The sequence below is a fragment of the Amblyomma maculatum genome, chromosome 1 (assembly GCF_055883805.1).
Source record: "Amblyomma maculatum isolate TAMU_Amacu chromosome 1, ASM5588380v1, whole genome shotgun sequence".
NCBI classification, from domain to species: Eukaryota; Metazoa; Arthropoda; class Arachnida; order Ixodida; family Ixodidae; genus Amblyomma; species Amblyomma maculatum.
The window spans coordinates 413,362,955-413,379,872 of NC_139344.1; the positions used below are offsets into that span (position 1 = coordinate 413,362,955).

The 16,918-nt window shown below is 42.8% G+C and overlaps 1 protein-coding gene across 1 annotated transcript in view; it reads right to left on the bottom strand.

Annotated features, from left to right (window-relative positions):
* Positions 1-16,918, bottom strand: part of LOC146208964 (multidrug resistance protein mrp-7-like) — a 77,443-nt gene that overhangs the window by 33,647 nt on the left and 26,878 nt on the right. Inside the window, exons 10-14 of the mRNA XM_084579607.1 lie at positions 16,009-16,193; positions 12,894-12,969; positions 7,091-7,301; positions 4,291-4,601; positions 924-1,256 (exon numbers count right to left, since the gene is read on the bottom strand). Of these exons, the coding sequence (XP_084435733.1) occupies positions 924-1,256; positions 4,291-4,601; positions 7,091-7,301; positions 12,894-12,969; positions 16,009-16,193 (1,116 nt within the window). The remainder of the gene's footprint in view (positions 1-923; positions 1,257-4,290; positions 4,602-7,090; positions 7,302-12,893; positions 12,970-16,008; positions 16,194-16,918) is intronic.

The following is a 16,918-nucleotide window of genomic DNA, read 5'->3' on the forward strand; positions in this document are numbered from 1 at the left end:
GTTTAATAAAAACGAGGTGAAGAAGAGCTGCTCAGTGAACGTTAACGAAGTATACGCTAGGTAGTCAACTCCTAAAAGCTTCTGTTTTATATGTTATATTTTTTTAAATAGGAAGGCAAACATTTCTTCTTTCTTCGATAATCATAAAGAAGCAGTTTTATACCCAGGGCAACTTTTCAAGCGTTTATACATAGCCACTGAACGCACCAAGTGTTTCTTTACACGCGCCCTCAGTGCGCTATGCGATAGTACTGACCGTGAAGTCTAGAAATTCTGATAGAGAGCATTTTTCAGATATATTGTGTTTAGGAACACACTTTTTCCGACTATCTTATGCATGCTTCCAAGGCAACAATATGTACATCGTCTAACCTTAGCCCTGAATGCCCCTAATTCTTGCTGATGCCAAAAACGTTCACACTTCCTATTATATGACCCTAATCTGCTCCACACAGGCCAAGAAAACAGATTGAAGGGCGTGTTTTACTACGCAACGCAAGATTAGGACAGTCCTTTGACTTATTGACTACAGTACAGTGCAAATTATACTATTTCCTGTAGTTACCATGTCGGCAAGAAATCATGAATATAGTTTGTAGTGTTACTTTTCAGGTAGCCAATATTATTGCACCAGAGTTTAGCCTACCAGAAGGACATTTTGCGTTGATATGTTAGACAAAAACTTCCAAGCTCTGTAACTGTAATAGTTTTGCAGATCACTATGCAGCACCGGTAAACCAATACTTGCTGCTATGGTTTTTGTCTTACCTGCTCTCTCAAATTGATCAAGAAGAAAATTTACAGGAAGAATTGATTCTCTATTCTAGAAACCGTCGAAAAACTGCAAATTACACTCACGAAATGAGACAGTTGCTCCTGACAAGAAAAACAAATTTTGATAAAAGATATTGGAGTCTACTTGCCGTGATCGACGACAGCAGCGCCAAGCCGACGTCTGCTGCTAGCGTAGGATTTCCGTCAGCTGGCACAACGACTATAGCCGTTGTGAGCATAATGATGATCTGGCCGCAGAAACTGATGAGCAGGGAGGCCAATCCAAGGCTCATAGAGAACACGTTGTAGGCACCAAGATATGACGTCATGAGCCTTCGGAAGCGAGCGCAAAAGCGTTCCGTGACATTGTAGCACCGCACCAGCCCCACACATTCCAGAGTCTCAGTCAGATGCTGCAGCAGCAGCGATGCTCTCGTGCTCTCGTAAACGCGCCCCATCATCGTAGCTCGAAGGAAGTGTCGCTGAAAACACCAGTAATTGTCATAGTTAGTTAGTAGCGCTGACCAGCCGATCAGAATAAAAAAAAAGAAGCTAACCGTATGACTATTCATTGTGGCATCATTATTAAATTGGACTTCCACCCAAAAGATTACTCACTTCATCAGCGAGCACGGTTTCAACCGATTCCTGAGTTTTTTTTTTTTTTTTTTATCTAATAGTGTCCTTCTACGAAAAGCAAAAACACTCTGCGAATGTCAGCGCTTTTAACTAAAGCTCCGGGTGAATGACGTACGCTGCAGCATTCTAAATGTTCAGTTTAGCTCATTTTCACAATGCTGTTTCTGCTCTTCAAGTTTTTACGCAAAACGGATTCCCAAAAGCATCAGTAAAGCGAAGGGGCATGATGAACTTGAGAGAAAAAATGAGCTGTACCAACTCACTATAGCTAGTCATGATTCCGGCAAAGTAACATGCAATTTCTTATAATGTTACGAGTACTTGTTTAGCAGCGATGTATTTCTTCTTTGCGCCTGTTTCTTTGTTTACACTTATGCCGTGTTTACGACTTTCTAGACAGCAATAGGTGACCAACACTGATATTGGTTTCCCATACAATGTGACAGCTTGCAACGGGATAACGCATTGAGTGACTTAGAAAGTTTTACATTTTCCTTGAATTCCGAATGAAATATTTTACGAGTTTTCACGCGCCTTTCGAATACTTCTACGAACCAGTAGGTCGCGTGGAAAAGCCAATTGCTAGCAGCACTGCGGAGAAACACCATAAATTGTGCAGTTAGAGCCGAAAACGTTGAGGCGCCGTAGTGATCTTCACGGGCGGTAGGCTAAACGAAGTCAGCAGATAACTCTGGTAGCTGTGTGAAGTATTCAACACACCTATGAAGTGACGCATATCTTATGAAGGACACCATAACGAAAAGCAGCAGATTAATCAAATCTACCTTGGGCTCAAAAACCGATGCGGTTGTCGCTGAGTACACAAGTGCTTTTTGCACTGGGACGCCTTCGAATCATGACTGCTTTGGACAGCATATGATTATACCCGCTCGGTTAGGCCGAAGAAAGAGTCAGCTAAAATTCCGTATAGGAAATTGCCGAGAAAAGCGTACGAACTACTGCATGAATGATGCATATAGGCACTGTGTTCAGAATCTCCCTGGGGCCTGCCGCGCGACACTTCAGTTGAGAAGCCGTGTATACGAGTCATGAATGCCGCCACACTAGTGGACTCTATCACTAAGCCATCTTAATTCCGTAGCGCTGAGCCCAACAGCATGCCGAGTGGAGTCACTGTTCACTGTTCTTGTAAACATCATAAGGAGAGAAACTAGAGTGTGCTTTGTTTAAACTGTGGTAAATATTTGAAGATTATTTGAAAGTGCACTAAAATAACTAATGTGTAAGTGAAAATTCTGAGCTTGGTATGTATCACTACCTCGATAGTAAAAGGGGGGGGGGGGGGGGGGGTAATCAATAAGGTATTACAAAATTTGGAATGTTTGCATACTCATTTACTTACGAATGATCCACTTGTCCCCTCTAAATTCAAACGGCATTCGGAACTCACAGAGGCTGACATAATTAAATTGGAAAAACAGTGAATGGAATGATCTTGATCAATGTAAGAATATATAGGCCCAAAAAGAAACAAATGAGCAGAGACCAGATACCAGTGCACGGAATATATTTATAGCGTGTGCCGTATCCCTGTTGATAGGTCAGTGGGTTTTGTGCGCTAATCAAGAAACACTCATTATGAACAACTAACAAGCCTTTATATTTGCAGTGACCGCCCCTATAAGTTAAAAACATTGTTTTTAACCTCTTGGCGTGACTAAGCTGTGTTTGATTTCGGCCCCAAGGCTGAAGGTATGCATTGGATTTCAACTACGTAATAAAAAAGCATATCAGCAGGCACGTGGTCTAAGATTACAGGCCACGTTGAAAGGCCTCAGCTTGTTTGTATAGCGTTCCAAAGGTCAAGTGCCCCAACAGACGCTACACCCCACATACGGCAACTATGCGTTAGTGTTGCGTTGTTCGCTGGCAATTGTTTCATTTACAAATAAAAGGTAATTGACGTTAAGTCCATTTTCTCTTACACACACGGGACGACTTCTGCATGCACGCCTATATATTTTTGCAAAAATTCTCAAGTTTTTGAATTTGTTACTCTTTTATTGCACACTTAAGTGATGAGCAAGTTTGTTGGTGTGTCGGTGGCAAGACTACAGCTGCTCGTGTTATTCAATTTGTATCGGCCATTATTCGTAGAAAACTAGAGAAACTACAAACATAATACAACTATCCACGCTTGATACCACTCATTGCTCTGTACTACTGCAGGAAAATAAAAATTTGGTACTGGCGTATCTGTCCACATGTCGCTAGTATGTGTGCTACACTAGGTGAGGAACGGCGGCTTGCAGCTATCGCTTATAGCTTAAAGTCCTAGGATTGTTCACCAAAACGAGTGATAATCCCGATTGTTTTTGTAATTTTGGCGCAACAATTTGATGAACTCGAAGCGCACGCCCCGCCGAATTACACAATTCAGGTGGAAAATTCTAGTTACTATTTCACGACAACGTTTTACCTCAGTGACATGTATCGAGGTATTTGATCGTTTCACATTTGTCAAAAAAAAGGCCGCCACCGGCAAGCATTTTAACACGAGATCCTCTAAGTATTTCGCGCTAAATAAATTTTCTTTGCTTCAACTGATTACTGCTAACCGTCTGCAAACACAGGTAAAATAACCGCTTCGGGAATTCATTTCAGACAGTTTGAGAAACCTAATCTTCAGCTAAGCGTACTTCGAAGCTAGTTTCAACAAGGTTTTATTTTTTGTCGCAGCGTTAGTTCAATTTCATGTGACTTGGGAAGAAGGTGAACATCATTATTAGCATATCATTTTTTTTTTCATGCAAAACCACATTAGAGCCTGAAATCAAAGCCAGGATATTTGTTTTTTACTCAGCGCGTTGATTTTTTCTTCACCACTTCAAGTTTACGACCAGATAGGAAACGTACCATAACAAAGAGCAGTATCGCTATCGTGCAGCAGGCGAGGCCAAACACGATGTGCGTCTGCGTCGCAATCAGAGCGAGACGTCCCAGTACGTAGAAGACATTCTGGAAGATCTGTTTGTACGACAGAAACACGCGGCTGTCGTTCGTTTCCAGGTCAACCGAGAAGCGGTTAAAGATTCTCCCTCGTGGCGACGAGTCGAAGAACGAGAGGGGGCTTGCGGCAATCCGTTCGAGCATGACTGCGTGGAGGCGTAGCGAACGACGCCAGGTGGCCCACGCAAGCAGAACGCCGGCGCTTAGTCTGAAGATAACTGTAAAGATGCGAAAATGAAAAGTGGGGAGGCTGACACTGATAGAGCTGCATTTTCAGATAAGCGGTTTGGGGAGGAACAACCCCAACTGTAATACAGATGCTCCGAGGTTTAAGAAAACAAAAATTAAATGCAATGAAGTAACTTTCTAGATCGAATAAAGAGTACGAATTTACATATTTAGCACAACGTGAGCTCATTAAGAGATGTTGTCGGGCTAGTTGGCTTGAATCATGTAATGCCATTAAGGCTATGCGCAAAAAAGACAGCACAAAAAACAGAGGCAACGACAGGACGAGCGGTCATCCTGTCGTTGCCTCTGTTTTTTGTGTTGTCTTTTTTGCGCATAGCCTTAATGGCATTACGTGAGCTCATTATGATAGCTAGAGACAAATGGACATATAAATGATAAAACGGCGTTTTCACTAAGATGTTTTGAAACTTAGACCCTGCATCGTTTCCATCCATCAACAAAGATGTATGAACCAGTTAATATGCAGACCTAATATAACAATATCGGTCATAGTAACCAGAAATCCGAACACCAAAATCTAGGAGCTCAAGTTTCACTATTCCCCGCCGAGGTGGCGCAGTGGTTACGGCGCTCGACTACTGTTCCCAAGGACGCGGGATCGAATTCCGGCCTCGGTAGCAGCTTTTCGATGGAGACGAAAAGCAAGGCGCCCGTGTGCTGTGCGATGTCAGTGCACGTTAAAGAACCCCAGGTGGTCGAAATTATCGGAGTCCTCCTCTACGGCGTCTCTCATAGCTTGAGTTTTTTTGGGACGTTTAACTCCACAAACTAAACCACAAACCAAATCAAGTTTCACTATTGTACCAGATGCTGAAAGCACAACTTATACTTCTACTCGCTGTCCGTTTTCGCTTTTCAAATTATTTGTCATCCTTTCAGCACAGGGAAATACTGCTATTTTTTGTTCTTATCTGCCTTACTTTCAAGTGGAAACCGTTATCTAGTGAGTTCTGCCACATATTTCAAAAGTTTATTGGCATACTCGGCTGCGTGTAATCGCTTGACTTGAGTGTAGAAATTGTTATTTGCTTTGAGCTCGCAGGACTTCTCTAGTAAATTTTAAAGCTCGTTTTTCCCATGCTTGGCTTAACCATTTCCTAATTCACTGAATTATAGGCAGCAGTGATTTGTTTGCTTGTTGCACATAGCCCAGCATACATGTCCTTCGTCAAATGTTATGCTGACGTGAGGGGAGCGAATTTCCTTTTTTGTTGGCACTACATGTGTCACCTGCTGTGGATTTAGATATTGTTCATAAATAGCTGTTGCGTCAGAGCAAGTTGCCTGAAAGTCATTTTGGGGGTGTCGACAATAATCATATAATCATCCACGTATCCATGAATTCTTTATATCTGAACATATTTGGCGCCCATTGAGCTGCCGGTCAATTTGGAAAATGCAGTTTAGAGAGCCTAGTAGTTTAGGCTTGGTTTTGATTGCCAGCGTTATACAAGCAGATGCGCCAAGGGTATAAAAAAATTCGTATTATATAAAACATCGCTAAAGCTACAGCGTTTGCGTTGCGCCCTCTTAACACTGTCTATTTGGTGTAATTTTCGCTTGTGCCAACAGGTCTCGTTTTTTAGCAGAATCATTTTCAATGTTGTTCCAGGGCCATAGTTGCAGACAAGTCAAATATTGTAATGCTAGTGATTACAAGCGAAGCCCTCACTGAAATTTCACCAGACAAATATTTTACGGCAGATGCACGTTTTAAATGTTCAACTGAAGAAAACTAGACATTGTATGATGTTTTAGATCCACAAAACAGCTGATAGATATTCGAAGTTCAAAAAAAGATTGTAAGGTGAAAATTGAGCATCTTTTCTATTCTCATAGCTTTGCTTCCCTTCGCCAGTCTGTAGTTTCAGTTGTCGCACTTCTCGTGGAAATCACTACTGGGGCTGTATTCAGTGTTTCTTTCCGTTCAGTTTGGTCCTCCTCCACTGCAGCTTCGTAACCGGCTTAGGGAGTTGGAGGACACTTCGTGATAGGAACATGCTCATGATATCACTTGCTTGCATAACCGCGCCTCGAGAACATGTCCCAAAGCCTGATTGGTGCCCATGCCTACGAGTGCAGGACTGCAACGATCCATCTCTCGAGCCTTGTAGCGGCTGTCTCAGCAGAGAATCTGGGAGCCGGATGTGGGACGAACTGGCGCAGCGCAGTTCTTGCGATTGCATAGGCAGGACTGGATACGGTGGCACAGATTTGCTAGAGGCATCTGTAATGAGCTGTTTGTTTTCCTGCCTTTTGATGCTATCGTCCCACTGACGTCATAGTCAATCTCAATTAGAAATGAACTGAATATTTGCAGAACGTGCCTCTTTTAAATAATAATTTGGACCACGAATTGTTTTTGCTTGTATGGTATTATAGGTGTGTTTCTATTTCCTGAAGTCTTCACATATAAATACTTTATTCTATGGAATGCCTGATGTGCTGTACTTACCATCTCCAATGCAAACCAGAAGCAGCCACCGAGTTATATCTCCGCTCAAGTGGAGAGCAGCGCCATTCTCAGGAGTAGCTATCGATGCCCACTGTCTAAACAAGATCAACTGACCCACCACGAGAATGGCGCTTGACGCGAAGCAAAGGAAGGCCAGCGGTGAGCACACACCGGAATATCTGAAGTAGGCTACAGCCACTTGAAGCATTCCCTAAAATGAGGAAAAGTGCAGCAGAGGTGAGTAACAATATAGTTGCTATTCCTCAACACCCTCCATCCACAAGGCGGCAAAAAAAGACCGTACAATTTGGTAATATTGTGGCCATTTAAGGGTAGGTAAATCTTGTAGGAATTGGTATGGAGTTTCCTTCAGGTGACACCGGCCGACACCCAGGTATCTGTCGGCGTTCATTTTAATATTTTGCTTGAATCTTTACATGATCTTAAGACAACAAACTGCAATACCGAACACTCGAGCTTAAGAAGGAAAGAGGGAAGATTTCAGCATTGCAGAATGTCTTACAAGGCTGATGTGACACCATACTATCTTTAGGACGTCTCAGATGACCCTTTCCGATTTTTGACAAAAGTTAAAACACAAGTACACGAAAGTCCCTTGAGTAGCATAAAGCCTAATTTACTCCTTACCAGCCATACATTTAACGTGCAAAATATATTTCCTGTGACTTGCATAAATCCTCTCGGATGTCATTACGAAATTAAGACAAAGAGCTATGATCGAAAATGCGGTCTCCGCCGGGTCATCGTTCATAATTTTCTTCTTCAAATATTTCCGTTATTACAAAACAGTTTCACTTTTGGCCTTTTGAATAACACGCGCAAATTATACATCAGAAGCAAGGAAAATAAAAATGCCAAATAATCGGCCTGTTCAATCTCTCGTGTGATCATCCCACAGTAAACCTTAAAGACGGCAGAAAAGTGAGAAACAAATGCATGAGAACGGGTAACAAGAAACACAAGCATGACATGAAAACTCGATAAAGAAAACCAACTTAAACGGTGCAAAAGAAGGTGTCAGGGAGTATTTATTTAGTGCTTTTTGCGCAATGGATTTTATCCTCAATGACAATTTTTTTTTCCTGCTCCTGTTTGGTTCTTAGTGATAACTTCAAATATTTCTTTGTGGCGCGTGCAGCAAACGTTGGCCTAGCAGAGTTACACATGTTTTTAGAAGATATCTCAGAAGAAAGAACATTTAATAACAAGTTATCATAGCACGAGATTCTCCAACTAAACAGAGATAATAGAAGTTTCAATGCAACAGAGATAATAAATCGAAGCTAAAGCTAAAGGTAACCAACATTAGGAAGTGTAATGCGAAGAAAATTGAGCATGCTTGAGAAGAATGCTTCAGAGTTGTACGACGCATATATTAAATTCCCTTGCCATTTTTCACAGGGGACAATTTTTTAAAGATAAACAATGGACTATGCAGGCATGTGAAAATCATTTGAATAACATGGGGAAATTTAAAGCGGCGTTCGACACTCTCGGAAAGGATCAGCAGTGTTGCTGCGGGGCGCTGTAAGTAAAGAGTGAGTGTATCTACTCATTGCACGTAATGACTACCAATACACCCTATGAGTATGAAAAAAAGTAGGAGTAGCATTAGTGAAGTGCACTTCGTCAATCATGCTCAGGTCATGAATGGTAGTATACCAGTATCCCCAAAATGATCCGTATGCGACCGCTGTGTATGAACCGTACTCGCCTAAGCAATACAAAAGTGACCGGCTTAAGAATACTGGAACTTAAATTGAGGGCAGCGGCGCAATCTACAACCAGATAAAAATTATTGTTATATCGGGAAACAGACCACGAACGTTGTGGACTAAGAAACTAACACGAGTTAATGATATTCTAGTCAAAATCAACATACAAAAACAGGCAAGCCATGCAATACCAAGGCGCTGGTCGGTAGTCGTAACTAGTAGTCCGAACCTGTAGTCGGAAGGGTACTGACTGGAATACGGGGGAAGGCAAGTGTAACACCAGATGGCAAAAAGTCAGGTGGGTAGATGAGATTAGGAATGAATGGATGGGAAAACTTATTTTCATCGGCTTTGAGAGGTGAGGGTGCAGTTTTATTATAGGCCGCGCCAGATGGCCGCCAGTTGCGTCCTGTCGGCGATCTCTTCGGCCCACTCAGTGACCCGAGCATGGATGGCCGGGTCCAAGCAGCGCAGCACGGCCTCCCACACCCCCAGAGATGGAGCTGGCAGCAAATCAGTTTGAGGAAATTGGTTTGCCACAGCTGACAAACAATGGGCGAACGGGAATGCACGTATGCAGCCTTTTAGAGCGCTGCTATTCGTGAATATCGTCTGACGCCGCAATTTGAACTCATGAGCGGGTGCCAGAAGCCACCTCCGCACGATCCTTCTTTACACGTGCAGAGCGCGAAGCTGGAAGCCCTCGCTTCTTCTACTTCGTGTTGGTTCTTCGAGCTGGTGGTTCGTCTGCTTCACGCACCTTTCTAACTTCATTCTTGCTGGTACCTATGTAGACAAATATTAAACATTGCCTGACAAGGAGGAAAGGCAGGGAGGTTAACCCTTAAAAGAAACCGGTTTGCTACCCTGCACTGGGGGAAAGGGGTGAGTGGATATAAAAGTTGTAAGAGAAGTGCGACAGAGTATTCTAGTCCAGTACGAACGTTTTTTCAGTGCTGCAACCGCTGCTCATTTGGCTCACATTCTGTGAACATCGTCTTCAAAATGCCCTTGATACTATGGAGTCAACTAGAGCCGGCTGTGGTGTTTCTCTCAGACTAAACTGGGAGACTCGAGCGTTGAAAACAGTGCATCTATTGCGCTCCGTTGAATTTTGCAGACAGACACGAAAGAGTTAAACCGCCGCAAACCACGTATAACCATGCGTAAATGATGTTCCTCTCTGGAAGCTAGGTTCAGCTAGGTCAAACCCAGCACCCAGCGCTCGCGAAGTCGCCTGAAACAAAACCGCCAATGCCCGCTTCTATCAGGATTTTACGATCAGATCGGATACGTATGCCAAATACGTGACCGCCTGTGGTTCCAGTGAGATTTAAACCCGGTGAGTAGTCTCATGGTCCACACGCTCCCAAAACTACCGCTAACGCTCGACATTTGGTTCAGCAGTGGTGAATACTTTAACTATCTCTTTTCACTGCAATAAGGCAAAGCAGACTGATTATACTAATTAGGCTCTCATGATAATGATACCTAATATTGCATTGATAAAATAAAATGATAATATCTTATCATATATTGTTTTACATGTAAAGATCCATATTGATCTAGTTGAGACAAGCTTTGAATATCACACAGTATGCTTGAAGAGCCATCTCATTTTGATGTAGTTGAGACAAGCCTTCAGTATCATTCAGAGTGCTTGAAGGGCCCTCTCGCTTGCATTTTCTTCAAAACACTCGCCTTTTTGGAAGATTACCCACCACTTTGAATTCGTTCACTCTGCTTAGTATGAAGAGCCTGAATGATAAGATCATTACTCGACGTATATGTTGGCTCATAAACCATTCGTTGATCAAGGAAGAAAGGTAAACATCGAAGAAAGGTAAACATCAATCAAGTATATAATCAACAGAGGCGGCTGGACAACTGCGTTATCGTTTGTCTCTCAATAGACTGATCCCACTGGCCAGTGGTACATGTAGTCAATCGGCCGCTTTAGCCGCCCTAGAGCCTGCGCACCGTGTTTCCGAACGATATTTAGCTCTTTTGTATGCCGTGGTGCATTGGGAATATTCATCTGTCTCATTCCGGGGCGCTATAACAGCACATGGTACATATATTACTCTAGTTGTATGTATTTAGGTAATAGCGTATGCAGCGCGTTCTGCCGAAAAGACATTGGCTTTGTTGTATTCAGAGCTTCGGGGATATACGGCTCCAGTTGTAGTAGTAGAAGTAATAGTTGTCGGCGTTGCATGTCAGAAATAAGGAGGGCTGCGTAAACATCCGTATTTACTGATTAGTGTTTGGTAGGCGACGACGAGCTATGGAATCAATGTGATTAATCGAATGAATAAGGAAATAAGAAAAATTAGAAATCTGATGGTGCAATCTCAAAACGCGCAGAATAAAAAGCCAATTTCATGATGCTTATAAAAGTAGTGTAATTTGTCACTTAATTAGTCGAAATAACTGAAAAATGAAAACATGTGTGTCTTATTATCTTAATGAAAAGCCAGTGCTAGATGGTGTTTATGAAATTCAGAATGCGTAATGAACGTGACAAAAAAATAAAAAATAACAAAAATGGGATCTCAAAGGTTTCAAAATTGTCACAATGAAAGGCCAATGCTTGATCATGAGAATTAGAAAATTTAGTAAGTAATTGATCATAAAATTTACAATTGACAAAGTGAAAAATTGAAAAAAAGGGGGTTCTAAGGTTTTAAAATTCTGAGACCAGAAAGCCATTGCTTGATGATTCTAAGGAAGAAAATTTAGAGTCTGTAATTGATCAATCAATTAATTGCAATATTCCAAGAATGAAGAATTAGAAAAAGGGAGTTGAAAGGTGTCAAAATGCTCGGAATGAAAAGGAATGTGTGAGGATAATAATTAGGAAAGCTAAGATCTAGATATGATTGATTAACTGAAATACTTGGAAAAATAAAAATAAAAACAAGGGGCTTAAAAGTTGTCAAATGCCCGGATATAAACTGAATGCTAGACTGTGCTAAAAAAAATTTAGAGACTGTAATTGATCAAATAAATATTTGAAATATTTGAAAATCTTATGTTTTTAAAAAAGGCTGTTCAAAGGTGTCAAAATCAGTTTTATTTCGTTAAATGCAATTCTTCATTTCATGCAACCATTGAAAATTTTAGTTGGTGACCTGTATACTAATTTTTTTATGATCCTCAAGCATTTATTTTTCATTATGTGTATTTGACCTCTCTTCATAATATTTTAGTTTTTCCTTTGTTTCGAATTACCAATTGGTCAGTGTCACCCCCAAAAATTTCTTGATTAGTTAGTATATAAAGTGTCGACTTTTCGGTTTTTGTTTTAAGCTCCTTTCAATCCCATTTTTCCTTTCTTTTTTATTTCAAATAATTGATCAATTACACAGTTTTAAATTTCTTTATTAGATAATCAAGCATTGGCTTTTCATTTCAGCATTCCAGCACCTTTAAAACTTTTTTTTCCGATTTCTCATTTTTTTAATTAGCCCACTAATTATTTATTTATTTACATAATTCAATTTTTCTTTTAGCATCATCATGCATCAGCTTTTCATCCTGAGTATTTTGACACCACTGAGCCCCATTTATTCAATTCATTCATTTTCTTTAATTGATTGATTAAATATAATTTCTTTACCTTGCCATCGCCTATCGCACACTAATTAACTATCAATCATCACAACCACAAATTACCATGATATGATTTTTGTACGCAGCCCTCGGGTAATTCGGACAAGCTCTTAACAACTGAACGAGGCTACTGGTTAAAAAAATGTTAGGCCCCTTTGAGCACTTGCTTTGCATGTAACGGTCACTGTAAATTTGTGAAGTAATGACAACGATTTTTTCTCGGCGCCGAGGTATGGGAAATGTGCGTTGATTTCCTGTGGAGTGGAGATTCCAATAGTTCTGTCGCATGTGCGCGTGCTGCGCAGCCGACAGCCGGCTACAACAAACATGGTGACGGTGCAAATTCCGAACAACCGGCGCATGCCAGATTGTTCGGTGGGATCAGTCTATTTCGCAAACAAATCAGAGACTGGTCGAACAGCAAAATCGATAGTACCAACTAAAACAGTCACCTTTTGAGATGAGATGCTTTCTTCTTCTACAACTTTGAAAGTGTCGCAAGGTTCCTTGAAATCTTGATCCGTTTCCCTGCCAAAAGTACATAAGGTAACGCTATACAGAGTTGTTGACTTAAGAAATATTACCTTAGAACATTTCAAGACATGCAAGATTCTTTAGCCTGAAAGTTTGTAATATACGTATCGCTATAATACACTCTTTGTTCTTGCAGGGTTCTTATGTTCTTTGTTCTTATGAATTGAAGAGGATAATTTGTTTCCGTGAGATCGGTATCGCAGCATATTTAATTGGCTAATTTTAAAACGGTCCTTTGAAATGTTTTTTCTGACTCACGTTGATAGCATACATCAGTGACGACATTTTCTTGAGGATATAATAAATAACTTTTTTTTTACAGGAAGCTTTGTTAAGCGGGAGAGCTTAGGAAAACTCTGCACAGCCGTTTAAGTAGCAATAACCCAGGGAACATTCCAAAGAATGGATATTATCCATACAACAAGAAGATGGAACAGAGTTACTACAAGAAACCCACTGCTTGTACACACACTCAGAAATTCTAGCTAGTACATTTTTTTTTTTGCACACTAGTTATTGTCACCGCAATTTTTGAGACGAAGGTATTACGACCCCCATTGATAAAAAAAATTAGGGCAGTTAACACTCTCGTCTGACCGATGACACAGCGATGCTATTTCGTTTGGTTCGATCAAGTTATTTATAATTTTCTTCGAGTCTCGTCATATTTATCCGTTTCATCGATAGTAACACCCCCCCCCTCCCCCCCCCCCCCCCCCCCCGCTTCCATGATCAACAAACACTCAGTCATCCAAAGTATCTATTCCAGTACAATCCCACATTCGGGTTAATTTTGGCCATGAACCTTTATAACCGCTTCAACCATGTTCCAACCATGACACAACACCTACGGTGTCTGCGCCACCAAAGGCAAGATTGCCGTGGCGGCGTGCGGAACGATCATGCACGCTGGCTTCAAGCTCTGTCGAAACAATTCAACGACGGCGGGGTTCAGGACGGAGAGCTCAACAACTTTGGGACCACGTTCAGTGCGTCATCGTCGAGGAAATCATTATGAAACGGTGAACCAACTCTGCACGATCGACATGCTTTTTTTTATTATACCACGTAATTACGCCACGCCCTTAAGGTGTCTGTGGTTGTATTAGTTGTCTTCCGCTCCAACAGGAGGCGTCAGGAGTCCGTGGATGACGTCATTACTAGTAGCGAACACATGCGGCTTCCGTTACAACGCAAGCGAGCGCTATTGCAACTTCTTCAGCCGTGTCTACATTTCGGCTTCTAACGGACGCGGCGGCGGCGGGCACGCCGCGGCCTTTGACGACCACAGCCACCGCCGCCCCCGACTTCCCGCTAGCCGCATCCACGTAGGCGACCTCCCTCGGCTTCATTTTCCCCGCTTTCTTTGCGAGAGTCTCGGCCCTCTTTTGTCTCCTCTCCTTGTTGTACGTAGGGTGCATGTTTTTAGGTAGGGAGGGCACTATTATATATTCGCGACACACTCGTGGAATGTCCCCTTTGTGGCTTGTTCCTCTATCTGACTGCAGTCCCACCCAGCCGAGGATGATTCTGCCCGTTATTAGTGACAGCAAAACAGGTGTCTGGAACTTTGGAAAATGGAGGTTCTCAGCGGAGGCAGCCAAAATTTTAGAGAACGGAAAACTTGAAAGAAAGATTCGAATTATTTGGACCCCCGCGCACGAGTCCATCCCCGGCAACGAGGCGGCGCACGAGCTAGCCCGAGCTCTCTACTTCCGGGCTGCCGTAGAGCCGCCTGATTGCGATGGGATGGACGAGAGGCTGCAAACTTATAAGGAAATTTTAGAACACTACAGACTTAGCAGAAGGTCCCTGCCACCACCGGACCGAACGCTAACTAACAAGGAGGCCATCGCTTGGCGGCGCCTGCAAGCTGGGAATTTCCCAAGTCCCGTGTGGCTTTTCCACAAGCAAGTGGAGGAAAAGGCGGACGATAAATGCGAAACCTGCGGAGAAAGGGTTACTCTGGATCACATAATCTGGTAATGCCTTGATTCCCCTGGCGCCAAGGAAAACATAAATAGTAGCGAAGCCTGGGAACTGCTACTGCGGAGCGAGTGCCCCTCCAACCAGCAGCAAGCTGTCCGCCTGGCGGCTGAATCCGCGAAGAAACACTGTCGCTTCGCCTGTCTTTAGTCGCGGAGGCACCGGCCTCCGTCCCATAGGCCTGCGTGCCGGGGGCGGGGAGTAGGGGGCCTCCTACATCGGTGGAAATATAAAGTTCATATCAACAACAACGAACACATGCGGCTACGCACAGAACAACCTCCGGCTTAAACAGCGTCGCTGATACCTCGAAAATAGAATCATCCCTGGTCACTTTTAGACCAGGGATGTTTCTATTTTCGCGGTAACAAAAGCAGACTTCGCCGGAATGGGGAGGGTGTCAGTTGACGCAACATATCGGGTGTACGAACTAGACGCACCTAGCTGGGAAGAGTCGAATGGCTCAAATCTAGCGGCCGGCAGACCTGCGCCGACGCTTCGCTTCTGTGCCACATTCTCTGCAGGTTTAAGCTCTGCTTCAGCGCGTGGCCTAAAGCCGCAACTACAGCCATATCGCCTAGTCGACATGTGTGATGTTTTGAAGAAACGTTTGCGTCGTCATGGTAATTCTCGATTACGTGCGCAACACCACAGTAACCGCTAAACGCCGGTTCGAAGCACCTCACACTACACGCGGCGCTTATTACACGCCAGCAAACGAGCGCTTCTGAGTGGCGGCCATACCAACATTGTAGAGTGTAATATAAAGAAGTTCCTGTGACCACAGTGGTCGCATTCATGCGTTGGCATTATCCTATCTAAGCTGTATTTCGTGTCTATACGAATTCTTTCTCACCGCTTCTTGAGACTTGCTCTTTTCTCGATATCCCTCGCGCCCGGCCTTCGATTTGATATTTCGCTCCTAATTCTGTACGATATCGAATTCTTGTGCTCTTACAAAGTTCGGAAACTTTGCTTTGCGTGAACGAGTAAATCTGTTTTAAGGCGTAAAGCGAAAACACACTTTCTGAAATACGAAGGTCTCACCGTGGCTGATTGGTTGCTTGCTGCATACTAGCATATTTATTTTCTTCGAACAGCTCTGTCGGTGCTCCAGGGAAGGATCCGAATTCTTTGATATCTTTAAAACAGGTCGCTGTATTTTTGTCCATCAGCACCCATCGGTCGACTGAGGAGGGCAGCAACATATTGCTGGTTACAAGCACGCGTGTCTGAAATATATAATATACAAGCCGTTTATATCGAAACAATAAACGTTGACACTTCATCAGAAATACCCAATCCTTATGATCAGCATTGGTTATAGGCTGCTGCTATGTAACCAACCAGATCAAGCGGCTGTGGACTATTATCGTGGTGACTGCGTATGAAAGGCTGAGTAGGGTATGGTGAGAGAGGGAATATGGCACGCTTCATCAGCGGTGCCTAAAGCGAACCGCACTGAGCAAAGTAAAGCTGATGGGGTGCGCTGCAGCCATCATGGAACGGTGGTCTGATGAGCAGTACTTATTAAGAGCAACGTCTGTTGTGAAAAATAAGAACTTACTATTAAGTGCTTATATGTGAGCGCCCCTCGTATTCTTCAGCTGTTTAGGTCTCACAGTCGAAATAAAGATTCAAATTTTGAGACGAGATTTTGAATTATCGCGCACGCAGGGATACGTTTGAGGATTAAGATTGTTTTCAGTAACCACCATCCAATCAAAGACAGTTGATTTGCCTCACTTTTCAAACAGCCTCTTTACGCCGCTACATGCGTTAATCAACGGCCAGGCGTTAGCTGTGAGCTGTGGAATTTTTTCTTAGAAGGTTTTCGTCAGCAGTATGTAGTGTAAAGTAAGCAGCATTAAGGCTCTTGTACGCTTCTGCCCAAAAGCAAAAATGGTGCTGAAAAACACCGTCCGAGAGAAACACACTAATAAAATACTTAGTCTAC